The 16,212-nt window shown below is 44.7% G+C and overlaps 1 protein-coding gene across 2 annotated transcripts in view; it reads left to right on the top strand.

The window, feature by feature from the left end:
* LOC146865407 (interleukin-12 receptor subunit beta-2-like) overlaps window positions 1–16,212 on the top strand; it is a 598,479-nt gene that overhangs the window by 35,508 nt on the left and 546,759 nt on the right. For both annotated transcript variants that reach the window (XM_085631968.1, XM_085631957.1), the window contains one exon: window positions 6,089–6,139. In XM_085631968.1, coding sequence (XP_085488094.1) covers window positions 6,089–6,139 — 51 coding nt within the window. The remainder of the gene's footprint in view (window positions 1–6,088; window positions 6,140–16,212) is intronic.

Raw genomic sequence — 16,212 nt, 5'->3', positions numbered from 1 at the left:
TGACTGACTCTACACCAAGCCCAACTTGAAGGAATTCACATTATTGACTAATCAAACTGACTCCACTCAGAGCCGTCTGGCATTTCAACTGCACAAGCCTGTGACTTACTTTTTCAAGTCGCTGCCAGCCTTTCAAAGTCCAGCCTCTACCACCTTACAGTAAGAGGAACTGACCTAGCTGACTATATCCAGCCCTGCCACCCTTTCTGAAGTACCAACCTGCTGCACAATCGTCTTTTCCCTATGAGCAGATGGCGTCCTGCCCTGGAGGGTTTTGGGCGCGAGGCTGGTAGCACCTGTCTGCACAGAAAGCCTTAGAAGGAAGCAGGACTTAAATGTACCTGATCTAATGATCCTATCTATAGCTCACGGGGTTAAGTCTCTTGCTGCAGTGAGCTGTGTAGAAAACAAGCTCTAAATCGGTAGAGCTGTCCCAGTCTTTCATCTTCCCAAGGCAGATAAAATGTATACAGCACTGTGCACATTTTATCCATATTTTATATTGTGCATCACCAGGTTATAGAAAGTGGTTCTGAGCTGTGTCCTTCAGCATAGAAATCAACTTATTCAAGCACATAATAAACCAATTTCTGCTGTTCACTGTGTTGCTTTCCACTGTCCTTGAACTGCATTTTTCATTTTTATTCCACTGAGTAATATAGTTCAGCATTTAGCGTGTCCCTTTAAAGTTGAAGCATTTAAGTTGTGAGTCCGCCTTTCATCTTTATGAAGTCAACAGACTAACAGTGAGTTAGGAAATATTAACTCCATCTGTTGAAATGTGTTAAAATGATGCTATATTATGTTATCTAGGATTCCTATAGAACATAGCTGTCACCAGTGGGGCATCATGGGACTTGAACTCTCTGGGGGTGTGGGGAGGTCATTACAGGCGGACATGTATGTGCGGTTGGAGAGGCCTGGTGTTTTAATAATTTGTATGTGGGCAGATTTTGGTGTCACGAGTATGGTCGTAAACACTGGCCTAGCTTGTTGTGGCAGACTTGTGGCTGCCTGCATCTGTGTCCATTTTTTATAGAAATGTATTGGAAAAGCTTCGATCTGGGACATAAACAAATAGCCAACCATTTCACATGCACCGTAGCTTTTGTTATTTTTGCATGTGTGCAGTGTGTTTGATATTTGGTTTTTTGTCACACAGAATATTGCAAACTATACTCGAGCCCAGGCAAGCATGCCACAAACTGATTTAACTCAAGGTTTGCTGTGTTTACATAATAAGGAACAGAGGAAATATTTTTGCCACTATTAAAAAGGAAAAGAATTAGACTGTGTTTGAGGCAATTTTTTATTTTTCTTGAATGAGCAGTTGAAAATAGTACAAAATATGTTTGGTAAAAAGAGTAATTGTGAGTTAGGGTTTATTTGCTAACATCTGTTACTCATGCAACTTATTACTAGCCACGGATGTGGTAATTGTGTTTCAGAATCGGTTTCCTCGATGGTTTTGCTTGTGTAGTGTTTTTCTGTGTTGTAAACCGGAGCCAACTTTGTTCATATTCTGTTTGGACCAGCATCAAAATGTGTGCAAATGTATTTGACCTGTGTGTTTTTTTCTTTTTGCAACTTCCTAGAGTTTCTGTAATACTGCCTTATGGTGTTAGTTGATTTATTGGAGATTATGTTGCACCCACAGTCACTCTGTCTATCACAACCATTTAAAACGTCCTCTAGAACTGAAATGTCATTAACTGCCCATGTTCTGTCTCAACGGGCACTGCCAGCTATGGAAGTGCAGTGTAATCCAGCTCCCACGTCCCCTCTCAAACCCACTAGAACGGGAATGTATTTTACTGCTTGCAATACTTGGCCTGTGTCTATGTCTAATCTACCTGGACTGAGATGCAACTAAACTGTAGTGACCTGCCAGAACGGCCCATGTCCTCTGGTCACAGACTCATTCCCAGATTACAATAGCAAAGAGTAGGTATATGATGACCCATGCGTGACATATTGCACTTTCACAATTGCTTTATTAACCTTCTTGCTTTCTCAAAAATGCTTGAAAATGCACCATTAGCGCACTCTTTCTAAAAAAAAATCGCCCCCCCCTCCCCCTTATGATGGTCGGGCTTGCTCGCTACACTCGCTCCTCACCACCCACTCATCACAAACATTTTACGGCGCACCGCTTTCAAATGGCACCAGCCGCCACTGGCAGCAGGAGAAGCTGACACAATTCCGATAAAATACATGATGGGCCAAAGTATTTTTAAATGCAGATAATTAAGTCACCAGAATAACAAATCTCTATATGATTAATGATTTGATATTAAAAACAGAACTTAGAAAGCACTTAGCTAGCTGACCAGGAAATAAAGAGGGCTTGCTTGCTATTGCCTGGAACTTTATGAACTGGGTTGCACAGGGAATGATTGCTAACGAATACATTGTAGTCTATTTCCAGGGTTTCTTGGTATTGTAATTTATTCTTACTTTCAAAGTTTAAAACTCCACAGTTGCTGGATGTGGGGGTATGCATCCGAAGAGTTACAACTCTATTGAGATTAATCAGTAAAACATTGTTATTTTATATTTATTTCGAGTTACTGCCTGTTTGTGTTCTTTGTTGCTTGCAGTTGGTGGGCTTTGGATAACACTGCAATATTACAATTCCTCAGATTTTGAAAGCTTGTGACTTTGTAGGCAACCACTGAAAATCTTCTCATAACTGTTACACTGTCTATTATTTTGATACCCTGTCTCAATATGTTACGATTTGTCACATCGAACATCCACGTTTTTGAGCACCTCAGTTCAATTTAAGGGGACAAAGAAAATCATTAGCCTTGGGAATTTCAAATCCTTTTACAAAATCATAGTTTGTTGAATTTCACTCTTACAGATGTCATGTGACCATGCAGACATTCCACGAGAATGGTGAATTTTGTACATACTCAGGAGTCGGGGTGGGCTTGGGACTTTCCTGTGTGGGAGAACCTGCAAAAGTAGGTGAACCCACAAAGAAGTGTAGGCTTGTGCATTAACATGCCTACCCCTTGCATGTAGTTGCATGCCATCTCTGCCCATATCTTCTGATCAAGGACAGTATTTTTCCAGATTGGGAGTGGGAAGAGAAACCCACATATTTAGGCCCAAATTTACTATGGCTTTGTTTAAGTTTGTGTTATGTTTGTAACACAGGCCGTGCATAGTGTTGTCATGGTTTTTTACTTTGTAACGCAAATCAGGATTTGTGCAGGAAAGCTTGTCAAAGTCATGCAAAGTTTATGCTACTTTGCACCAAAAGAGCTTTCCCGGGGTGGTACATGGACATTCTCATGCAGCCGCCCATGGGTTTGGTGCAAATCCCTACCTACTAAAAGGTGTGCCAAAACCTAATGTCACCTCAAAGCAGGCGTAATGAAGGAGAAATGTTTGAATTTCTATAAACTTTTCAAACGTTGTTTGTGTGATGCATTGTACAGTACACAAAGTAGCAAAAGTATTAAGTCTTATTTATTGCTTCACAGATGCACACTCCCTTGCGCTATAGTGCACGTTTATGTGTGCTAGTGCTAGGCAGCAGCGACGGCCCGTATAGGGCGTGTTACCGGGGCGGTGACGTGGTGCAGAGGAGGGCCAGGGTGGAGGGTTGCAAAATGCGGCATACGGCCGATTGCAGTTAAGTTACGAAACAAATAAAGAGAACGAATTTTGTTGCGCGCGCTGCATCGTATTTGGCAATGCTGCGCGCGCAACGAAAATCGTTTTATTAATTTTTTTCGTAACTTACCTGCAATCGGCCGTATGCCGCATTTTGCAACCCCCCACCCTGCCCCTCCTCTGCACCACGTCACCGCCCCGGTAACACGCCCTATACGGGCCGTCACTGCTAGGCAGACTAAAGAGCCCCAGCACTGGGGGAGAGAAACAGCGCCATACATTAATAGATGTTGTTTTGCACTCTCCCTTTGGCGCAACACTGCAGAGCAACTTTGGTTGCTATGGGGGATTGCGCCACATTTTAGTATATTTCCTCCTTAGTGTCACTATAGGAAATAGGAAAGTAAAATGTACTAAAGACTAGTTGCATCATATGCCCATAGGCGCTGGAAGTAGGGTGCGGGAGTGCTGCAGCACCCCCAAAATAACTATGCTAGAATGCTGAGGGTGAAATAGTAATAAAGATCCCTGTACATTTTGGTTTTATCTTCTCACATTTGCTGTGCTTCAAAAGCAGGTCAAATCACTGCTTAATTTGAGCTGGTGGTTTCTGCTGCTCAGTACCGGCACTTAATTGTCAACACCAGTGCATGTGACAGTCTGCCACAAGTTGGCGCTGTCTCGCTAATTTAGAAATGACCATAACAACAGTTAATTATGAATTCAATATACATAAAAATGACTCTTACCTGCCACCCAAGCCATTCTTATAGCTTTGGGGGCCTGGAATAGTCCAAATTGTCCTACTTATAGAAATGCCATGGTTAGTAGTTTTGTTGTAACTATCAGTGGCAGTGCTGGTAGGGGCAATGTGTGATGCAAGCCGCAGTGGCCTCCTGACAAGAGCCCTGTTACTTATGTTATTTTACTAATCAAGCACTGGGTCAAATAGGCTATGTCTTCTGATAAATTGCTGCTTATTCTTTTAAAGATGAAATTTGTGTCTCCTTTCACTCTCTGAGTGCAAAGTGAGAGGGTTTTGTAGAATGAACTATGTGACAGTCTTGCTGGTATAAAAGAAAAGGGTACAGGTTGTCATTTTTTCAAACAAACAATACAATTCAAATACCTACAAATGATCTGTAGGATTATTTCAAAATATCTGAGCAGTTAGGAAGGCACAAATTAAGCAATTTTTTTATAATTCGGAAATGTGTTGAAACAAAGATTTCAGTAGGATCAAAACAAATCAAGATACTTTAATCTGTGATGCGCAAATGACAAACACTTGCTTGAACCCCAATATTTACACATTATCCTATGTGTGCTACATAGTAATATTAGTAAAACTGTATGCATTTGCAAATTAAGTGGCCTTTTCAATGGAGAATGTGCTGACTGTAAATGACAGTGCACTACCAATCCATGCTTTGGTAATATGTTTATGAATGTGTGCTCTAAAATGCACCAGGGCTCCAAATACTCCCTTACGACTCTATTGTCAAATGGGCAAGGCTCATTTGCTAGACTTGTTCTTTGTGTGACGCTTGGATTTTTCACAGTCCGTATGAGTTCAATGGTGAAACCTTGACGGCAGCACCCGCTCTCTAAAATTGTTCCAGCCAGTGCACAATTTGAAAAAAAAGAAGTGCCAGGGCCCTCGCTAAGAGGCCACTGCAGCTTGCACCACCCATTGCCACTGCCAGCGCAGCCAATGACAGTACCTATGCAACTACCAGCCATCACGCTTCTACAAGTGTTACAATACAGACTGTTTGAGGCCCACAAAGCTATAAGAATGGCCTGGACGGCAGGCATTGATTGTTTCTAATGTATATTGAATTACTAAACAACCAATGTTTTGCTCATCTTTAAGTTACACAAACAGCGCCACCATGTGCCAGCTGTCATAAGTGCTGGTGTTGACAATTAAGTGCCGATGACGAGCACCGGCTCAAATTAAGCACTGGTTCCAGCAGTACTGCGTATGCCTGATTGGAGAGTTGCCTGTATGTGTAAATTCAGCATCTGCAGGTTTTATGCATGCTTCATTCCTGAAAATCTATGAATGGCAAAAATTATCAGGTGTATGTCTGAGATTTTTGATGAAGACCATGAAAGTACGAGATGTTATACAAACTTAGCTGTAGTCTGGTAAGAGACCACTTTCTAACTTTCAGAACTGGGCTTTTGTGCATTGGGCCAGCAGCGGGGTGGGAGCAGGGGGTCGACAGACGACAGAATAGGGACAATTAAATAAATAAATCCTATTCTGTCATCAATCGATGTCCCCACCGCCTGACCTGCTCCATCACACTTACCTTCACCGGCCGGTGCTGCTTTCGGCAGAAAGTATGTAACATTAATGCAATGGGAACTTTTTTCTGAAGTACAACCAGTCAGTGAATGCCAATTTTACATGAATAAAACCTTAATGTACGCCTTCTTTTCTTGACCACAGGTTCTTTGGCTTGCTCAGAGTGTGATCTTCAAGCATGCAAGCAAGACCCAGGTAAATTGCGCTTTTTTCTTCATTTCACATTGCCATGGCTGCTATTTGACCTCTCACGTTGGATCTAAACATAGTATGTCCTATTAAAGGAAATAAGTTATACCATCTTTTCATACCTTTTATATCAGTGACACCAATAATACAAAAATGGTAATTGTTTAGTATTATCTACATTGATTTCTCTATCTAACCGTATTTCATTGGCTACCAAATTCTTTTTTAGGACTCGCCTTGGCAGCGCATGCGCTGCATGCGCTGTCTCAGTGAGCCCTAAAGTAATCTCTATATGTTGGCAAGCAGCCGGTAGTTTCTCCTGCCGCTTGCCATTTACTAAATGTTGTTATCACTTTTCTTACCATTGTTTTCAGTGGCTGTTGATGTCCAACTGACTTCCGTGTAGTCCAGAAGCAGCGGCCACAAACTACAGTTTTGGTCCGCACTGTTCGGACTTTTTGTTTGTCTTGCGCATCTCTGCCTGACCTAAACATGGCAGCGGTGCATGCGCACGTCACAGGATACAAGAGCAGATGGGTATGCTCGGAGCTGTTCCATCAAATTACTGTTATGGAATAATTTAGCCCTTTTGATTCTCACAGATTACTGCCCCACTGATCATGCTGTCAGAAATCCAAGTGAGCACTTCATTCTGCTTTTATTCATGCCAGATCTGTTTTGCTTTCATAATGAGGCGATATTACCACTGCACAAAGCGGATAAAGACATTCACGGTGATAGATAGGCGCGAGATTAAATGGGATCTTTATGACTTCTGCAGCCATCAGTTTTGACTGCGCGATAAAACGAGCGGAGTTGGGTGCTGATTTGTTCTTTATAGGAACCTGTATTATCACGAGCTTACCAGCGTGCGCTCCGATAAAATCCATTTAAGGTGGAATCTCAATTAAGATGCCGCACGCTGAAGGGGTGCTGCTTGAGGGGTGCCCGATGAACAATATGCAAAGGCACAGTGCATGCATAACGCTGCGACAGTAATTACATTTGAAGCTACGTTATATCTTTTTGTGCTACATCGGCTGCTGTAACAACAACAAATACCGTCTATTTTCAAGATGCACACAGCCATGGATCAATACTTCTTGCTTTGGGAACATAAGATCGTTTTTACATTAGCTACAAATTCTTAGCTGGCGCCACATTTTTTATTTCCCTCTACACATGTGGAAGCATCTGACCGTACAATAGAGTTACATAAATGAACTGCATGCTTAGAATATTAATGTTAATTCAGCTACAGCGGTATACGGGTCTGTTAATGACAGTGAAGATTTAATGGTAACATATGTGTTGTAGAAGTTTTAAGTGACCGATTTGACTGTAAAAAGAACGTCCAGTATCCAAGATGGCTGACAGAGTTGTGCTCACGGAGACAAATAAGGACTGGCACAGCATGAACATGCAGGCTTGTCCTGCGTTTAGATTTATTGTTTTGGATACTGTTCCCAGCTAGGGCATCTGAGCGGCATCAGCAGCAGGCTCTTCCTTGCAGCAGGTGTTGCAGTAAGTAGTACAGCTATCAGCGCGTGTGCCAGTGTAAGGTAAGATATGTGCATTCACAGAGCAGCACAAACGCGTTTCTGCATTCTTCATCCAATGCAAGTTACTTCCCTGAAGTTTGCATTCAGTCTGGTCTGTGCTGCAACCATGTATAGTTGGACAGTGACGCACAAAGTCACTGTGCACTTATATCACTAAAATGTACCTGCTTTAAGTGCACCTGTCTATTACTTATCATGAACACACAATTTTGCTCTGACGGCAGTTTCCTATCAAGCTCCGCAGTAAAGATCGTGTCGTGGATCACCCCGGTGTGTCTCAGTATCACTGACTGGTTTTTTTTAGCCGATAGAGACACTGGCGATGGACGCAGCTCCGGGGCATCTAGCTTGGATATAAAGTTTTTGGTGGAATGTGTGAGGTGTACTTGTGTGCTACGTTCTTAAAAATGTAGCAGCAGATATTATTGTAGCCGTGACAAAATGTCATAGTGCACAGAGAGGGAGTAATTACAGTGACGAGCTTTACTGTAAGATTCAGGCTCTGAGCTCCAGGACTTCTCGATCTCCCATGGTTGCTTTGTCCATTATTTAGGAACATCAGTAATAGGATAGTGTTTCTAAGTTGTCTGTGATGGGTTATTTGAGTTCTGAACTGTATGCACAAAAGTGATAAAATGTAATTTCTGAATTTGTTTAAATAAGTCACGGAAAAGTAGATGTACAGTCTCATGATCTGTGTAATGTTCATGTTTTTTTCATTTTTTGCATGTAATATGTTTTCTGGTGTTTAATTTTTATGCTGCAACGTTTTCGTGATAATATATTTTGATGATACATGTAATTATATGTTTTGATGAAACAGGGTGGTTGTGTGCATGAATTTTGTGACATACTTTGGGAGGAAAGAATCTTTTGTATATGACTACAAAATAGGAAAAGACAAAATTCAATGCAAAAATAAGTTTAATCACTAATATTAAATACAGTGCTCATTAGTAATATGTGTGTTGAGTGATAATCGGTTTCAGCATTCTTTAGGGCAATAATTTATGGTGGCCCAGCCATACTGATTTAAGGGGCCCATCCCCTCTGGTGTGTTCAGTATTCAGGATATGGGCATAAAGCTGTGCAAAAAATGTGCATTTATTTTCTATTTCTCTACTTTTTAAGCAATCACAGCACCCACGCTTTACCTTAAGCTGTTGAAAGCTAAAGCACAGGTGCCGCCATTGTAACAAAAGTAAATACATGGAAAGACAGCATGCAGCCGCCATTTTTTGTATTTCTTCACTTTTGACGCAATTGCGGCACCTGGGCTTTATCTTAAGATGTTTGAAGCTAAAGCGTGAGTGCCACGATTGATTCAATAGCTCTTGCATTACTAAAAGTTTGAGCTATTGTGCTGCATTATTATTAGCAACGCCGATAGCTCAAACTTTCACTAATGCGAGACCTATTGCATTGCCAATGCTTGTTTACTAAGGCTTCTATTCTAGGTGAAGCATATTTTTGTCCTTTTGACTATTACAGAACTGGATACTACACAGGGTTAACATCTCGCCACCTTTCTGGATGAGAAAGAAGGTGGTTTTCCCTTATATTTCATCCTACTTTCTTACATATATATCTTCAACTCCAATGCTCTCTCGCAAAGAACCTGGGTGGCAGAGTGCTTTACAAAGGAGCGCAATCACACAAAAAGAGGAAAATAAAATAGTATATCCTGCAATACAGTAGCGATCCGTGGAGGGAGTTCTGTGGGGCGGTGAGGTGGGGCGGGGGAGGGGCAGGGTGGGGGAATGTAAACACCGGAATATGGATGAACGGAGGTAAGTACACATTTAAATAAATAAAACGAATTCCTTTGCGCGGGCTGCATTGCAAAATGCGATGCAGCGCGCGCAACGAAATTCGTTTTATTTATTTAAATGTGTACTTACCTCCGTTCATCCATATTCCGGTGTTACCATTACCCCACCCTGCCCCTTCCCCGCCCCGCCTCACCGCCCCACGGAACGCCCTCCACGGGCCGCTACTGCTGCAATACTTAATATAATACAGTACAGTGGTTAACAAAATGCAGTTATATTGGGCGGGAGTAGCAAACAGTACGACAGGATATTCTTATGTAAATTACAGCAAGAACAAGAAAATTGTCTTTCAACGTTGGAAGCGAAATTGCCTTCAGTTCTTTAAAGGCAAACGTTTAACTATCAACTATCACAACCTTCCTCCCCATTAAAAAAACAACACACACATGCACGCGCACACGCACACACACACACACACACACACACACACTTACTTCCTTGTTTTGCAGAGAACCAGGGAATGGCGCCTGTATAGTTATGGCTAGGTCTGACTTTCCATTGAAAAGGCGTTTTTTGTTTTTTTAATAACTTTGATGCCATTAAATCTGCACAAAACCTTCCCCAAAAAATGTTTTTTTCTAATTTGTGTTCGGCATGGCAGGTTTCTTGCAGATCCATCAAGTTGGGGGCCAATTACCAGGATGGGCCCAAAAAAAACAAAAGGGCGAGGCAAAAAAAAAGCATTTGCCATATCAATTGCTTTAGGATTCTTCGCTCTCCTAAACTGGAAAAATGGCTGCATCGAATCACACCCAACCTGACATGAGCTTCACTCGCGGAAGTTCATTTGCCAGGGTTGGTGTAATTGCATTCAGTAGTTTGGGAAAATTCGCGTTTAAATGTTTTTGGGTGGACTTGAAAGCGTTACAAGGTAGTGAAGTGAACCTGGTCAGTTCATGTGAGGATCCTAAATAGATTTGCGTATCCTACAGCGGCGGCTGGCACAGGTAAATGCGGTGAGGCGGGCGGGGTAGGAGCAGGGGAAGTCGACAGGCGAAGGAATAGGTATAATTAATTGAATAAATAAATAATATCTATTCTGTCAGATTCCCCCCCTGCCGCGCATTGCCCCGCCACACCACGTTTACTTGTGCCTGCCGCCGCTGGTATCCAAATAGGATTTGCAATCCAGTTAAAAGAATAAAGGCACGCCAGTCGACAAGGGAACTTTTTCTCTTGCTGTCATTTTGGGATTCACAAATCTGACTGCAGGTTTGCTTATCTGCTGTGCTCTGATTGGCTGACAGTCACAGAAGGATTTCTATTGTGGCCGCCAGTATCTTACACAGTGCACCGAACACAGTAATGAGAAAAATGAGTATGAGCCACCCCTGACCCCACACGCCCCTGGTATTAAAATAAATGTTACAAAATTGACTTATTTTTATTGCAAAATGCAGACTTCCTGTGCCAGATTTGCAAATCCCAGATCCTGTTAACTTCCGACAGACCCTATTGGGGTCAAGAAAAAAACTTAGAAAATAATTCATTTAGTAGACTACAGTTTCGCTTCAGCAGTTGCCCTATGTGAGGGTTGGCCATAAGATCAAGTTAGGCACAAGGCCTTTCCTGCAGCTGAGTGCAGTGATGGTAAGCCTCCACCAGCTAGTTGGCCCTTAGGTGGAGCCCTGTGACTGTGCGCAGTGGGATTAGCCACCTGCAGCAGTTTGGGGAAGGGTTTTGTTCTGTACTTTTATATATCTAGGTGGGGAGGGTCGATTGACTAGAGGTTGGTGTGTGCGGGTGTCAGTAAACACCAGGTTCTTATTCTAATGTGGGTGTGGAAGGGTGGTAATTGCAGAGGGTGGTAAGGGTGGGGGACAGGACATTAGGCACTTTTTATATATTGGATGAAATGCTGAGGGTGGTGTGTGAGTGGGCATGATGCCAAGTAGCCTTCTTGGGGAAGAGGGGCATGATGGTCAAAGAGTTCCGCTGGTGTGTGGCAGGACAGCAGGCATAACATGGGGAAGGGGGCTGAAGACTTTGGTGAGTCCCTCGTGAGTCCTGAAGACTTTGGTGGGCCATAACTAATATATAATTATATGTGGGTAACAGTGAATAGTGGTTATGCTTTCCCTTGGGGTTCTGAGTGACATCATAGACAACGGGAGCTTGCTCTCATAGTGTATTTGCCTCTTCTGTAAAGGGAAATAATGGATTTCTCTGATCCATCTGATCTAACGTCACCCTGTAAGTTAGTAAATTTGATGTGATATATGACTTGAAGTTGCTGGGAAAAGATGTGGAATGACCTGCCAAAGGCCGGCATGAAATTCCTTATCGTTATCTTTTTTAACACTAGGTTGAGGGCTTATCTGCATTCAAAATAGAATTAATTCAATGATTTTGAGTTTGGTGGATGCCTGTTGAAAGGTAGCGGATATCCCATCTGCCCTACTACAATTGCCATAGGCTACAATGCACTTCTAATACAGTGGACGGGACTTGCTTTGTATTTGTGATTGTGTATCCTATCGGCTAAACATTAAATAAGGCCCTGAGATTTCTGTTGTGGACAGTTTGCTAGTTAGTTAGCTCTAATCTACCTTGTATTTTTAAATTATTTTATTCTATTGATGTTTTAGATTTGTTTTTGTTTTTTGTATAGTTGTATTTATCGTATTATTTTTTATGTATGTATGTTATTGTTGTAGTTTTGTTATTTAAAACACCTTGTATTTTGCGGGCTTTGGCTGAACAACATAGTGGAGCAGACGTGTGTTTCTAGAGATCTCGCTACTGCTCTGTAATCCTGCAGAATCCTGGTGAGGGAGGCCCAATCTGGCACTGTTGAATGCCACTGGGGGTGTTTCATAATGGATATGACTCCTGCGGAACTGTCCTATGCGCAGAGCATGGTACGCCGCGGGTTATGACATTGGGCCAGTTGCAGAGCCTGCATTCTCGAGGGAAGCCGGCAACTGAAGTGACAGCTTGCCAAGTCAGTGGAGGTGCAGAGGAGGTGGATGTGTGGTGACTCAGAGGCATTGCAAGGAGCTGTGCTGGTACTGACGTAAGATCTGCTGGGGAGACTGTAGACTGGAGGGCAGCGGAACATTGTGCTACCCCCAACACATTTCTGGAGGTGGTGGGCAGTAGCAGCTGCTACCAGACAAGGGTGGTGAGGCAGGGGAGGGGTAAATCGAATGGAGATTTTTTTTTAACTTGCCTGAAATGGACGACAGCCGCCTCTCCTCCATCCTCTTCATCTTCCGGTCCCAGTACCGCCCAGCAGCTGCAGAAGGAAGCACCCGGGTAGCAGGATTTCCTGAGCCAATCACAACGTTGCAATGCAGAATTGTGATTGGCTCCCTGTAGCAAATCGCAATGCTGCAATATAGCTTTGTGATTGGTATGAGCACCGTGGTTCGGCGCTCAGCTGGGTACAGGGAGGCTTTACATGTTCCTCACCAGGCTGTGCAATGTAGCCTGGTGGGGAACATGCAAAGTGCTCAGGACTGCTTGGCCAGTCCAAGAGGGCCGGCCAAGCAGTCATGCTCACTTAGGGAGTGCAAACCACTCCTCCCCCTGTGCTGTCCAGACTCCCCACGAACCACTGACTTACATAGGAAAAATACAATTATTACGATATGTTATTATCATTGTATATTTTCTTTGGAGCAGTGGAATGACGCTCCTCCACCTTAGCGGAGGAGCCACCACTGCTGGTGGGGGCTGATGATGGTGCTCCTGCTGCTGCCCCAAGATTGAATACTGTGTAGCCATAGAGATACTAGAGGCAGAGGAGCAAATGAATGGTAAGAAAGGGTGGACGTCAATGGACCTCCCTCCAATGCATGAAGAGGACCCACAGCAAAGCTATGCGGGAAATGGTGAGCTGCTATTTGTGGCCGATGGTGTCACCTGGGTTCCACCTGCTGGAACGGACATCTCAATACTCCTGAAAGTGGCTTCCTGGAGAGTGTTTAGAGACACCCTTGAACAGTGCAGAAAATAGGATGGTTAAATGGGGTACGGTGGCCCCGCATAGTGAAGGTGAGCAATACACTGTATCTGTGGAGAAAATACTAGTAGAGGGCTGACCTACTGTCCCCATTGAACTTGGCAATTCACTACTGTTGCGAGTGGCTAACTGGGGAGTATGTGACTTTAAGTAGCACACTGGCACGGTCCCTCTCTGACACTTGCAGTTGCGCAAAGTGGCACTACCAATGGGGGGCAGTGTCATTTGAGGGACATTAGGACTGCCATCAACCTGAGCTTGCTGTTTTTGGCCCTTGCCCTTCACTCCCTCAGAAGGAGTGACAATGGGTAAGCCTAGGCGGGTACCCATGTCTACCACCTAGGGACGATTCAGACCACCCAAAACCTTGTAAGTCAACATAGAGCAGGTGGGACATGAACCTCCATCTGCACACAAATTGGATCCAATTGTGGCCATGATTAGGGAAAAAACAGAGACCCTGGAATTGAAAATCGACTTAGTGACCACTGATCTCGGTTTCCTGGGGATGGACTAATGCAAAATAGCTAAAAGAGTGGTGGACACAGAGTCATCACTGGCCACAATGCTACCCTCAATGCAAGAACTCTGTGAGCATGTCGTAACACGGCAGTATAGGGTGAAGTGTATTGAATATAAGGTAGAGGACAGGTCCAAAAGAAATAGCATGTGTATAGATGGGCTCCTCAAGAAGACAGACATAGAGTTTTACCTGGTGGTAGGAGTGGCTATCCACGGTCAATCAAGCAATCAATCAATCAAGGAATTGTAATCACGCTACTCACCCGTGAGGGTCTCAAGGCACTGAGGGGGGGGGGGTCCGCAGATCTGTTTAGACGAAGAGCCAGGTCTTGAGGGTCTTCCTGAAGGTGTTCAGGGATTGGGCACATCTGATGTCTGCCGGTAGCTCATTCCAGGTCTTGGCTGCAATGTGAGAGAAGGATCTTCCGCCTGCTGTGGCTCTGTGAATGCGCGGGGTTTCGGCCAGTGTGAGGTTGGAAGATCGGAGGTTTCTGTTGGGTATGTGGAAGTTGAGGTATTTGGGTCCCTTGTTGTGTAGGCATTTGTAGGCGTGAGTGAGGATTTTGAACGTGACTCTTTTCTCCACTGGGAGCCATGGAGACTTCGTAGGTGTTGGCTGATGTGTTTGTGTTGGGGGATGCTGAGGACGAGTCTGGTGGCGGTGTTCTGTATTGTCTGGAGTTTGCGGAGTAGGGACTTGTTGATGCCGGCATAGAGTGCATTTCCATAGTACAGTCTGCTGGTGATGAGTGCATGGGTGACTGTCTTCCTTGACTCAGGGGGGATCCACTTGAAGGTCTTGCTGAGGGTGTTGAGGCAGCGGAAGGTTACGGCGTTGACCTGTCGGTTCATGGTGAGTGATGAGTCGAGTACGATGCTGAGGTTCTTGGCGTGGTCTTAGGGGGTAGGTGGGCTTCCAAGGATGGTCGGCCAGCAGGTGCTGTCCCATGCAGAAGGGGTGGTACCGAGGACGAGGACGTCTGTCTTCTCAGCGTTGAGCTTCAGGCAGCTGTTGGTCATCAAGACTGCGGCATCTTGCATTCCTTTCGGGAAGTTGAATTTGGCAGTGGTGGGGTCTTTGGTGAGGGAGAGGATGAGCTGGGTGTCGTTGACGTAGGATACGATGTTGAGGCCGTGTTGCGGACGATGGCTGCAAGGGGGGCTTTGTAGATGTTGAAGAGGGTGGGGCTCAGTGATGAACACTGTGGGACTCCGCAGGTGATTTTCGTGGGGCCGAAGAGGAAGGGTGGGAGTCTGATCCTTTGGCTTCTTCAGGTGAGAAATGATCGGATCCAGTCCAGGGCTGTTCCTTGTATGCCTGCGTCGTGTCGCCAGAGACTAGTGTGCGGTGGGAGACGGTGTCAAAGGCCGCTGATAGGTCGAGTAGGATGAGGGCTGTGGAGTGGCCTTGGTCCAGGAGGGTGCAGATGTCATCTGTGGGTGCTTTGGAATCCGGATTGGGACGGGTCGAGGACATCGTTCTCTTCAATTAATCATGTCAGTTTCCTGTTGACTGTTTTCTCTGCAACTTTGGCTGCGAAGGGGAGGAGCGAGATTGGCCTATAGGTCTTTAGGTCGGTGGGGTCAGTTATGGGCTTCTTGAGAAGGGGTCTGACTTCTGCCCGCTTCCAGTCGTCTGAGAAGGTGCCTGTTTTGAAGGTGGTGTTGATGGTGCGTTATAGTTCGGGTGCAATGGCGGCCACGGCTCTGTGGTAGATGTGAGGGTGGCAGGGGTCGGTGGGGGCCCCTAAGTGGATTCTTTTCATGGTTGAGGTGGTGTCTTCGGCCGTGATCGGTGTCCAGCTGGAGATGGTGGTCTGGCTGGTGTTTCTGGGGGGTGGGGGGCCGTCTGTGGCGCCGGGTGGATGGTTGATGAAGTTGACGTAGAGGATTTTGATCTTGAGGTGGAAATAGGTTCCAAGCTTGTCGCAGAGGTCTTGGGATGGGGCGATGTCTGTGTCAGAGGGCATCTTAGTGATGCCCCTTAAAAACGACCAGCCTCTAGTTGGTTCCCTGACTGGTAAACACCAGCCTGCCACCACAAGACATGTTTCTGGACCCCTGTGGTGGGAGCCTTTGCTATTTGGGCCCAGAAACAAAGCCTTTCCTGGATGAAGGTGTTCACACCACCCCCAGGTCAGGTAGAGCCATCTGTGACAGAGGAGCTTCAAAAGCCCTGCTGACTTTGTAACACGA

This window comes from Triturus cristatus, chromosome 2_1, assembly GCF_964204655.1.
Source record: "Triturus cristatus chromosome 2_1, aTriCri1.1, whole genome shotgun sequence".
Classification (NCBI taxonomy): Eukaryota; Metazoa; Chordata; class Amphibia; order Caudata; family Salamandridae; genus Triturus; species Triturus cristatus.
This window is presented reverse-complemented; position numbering and strand designations above follow the sequence as displayed.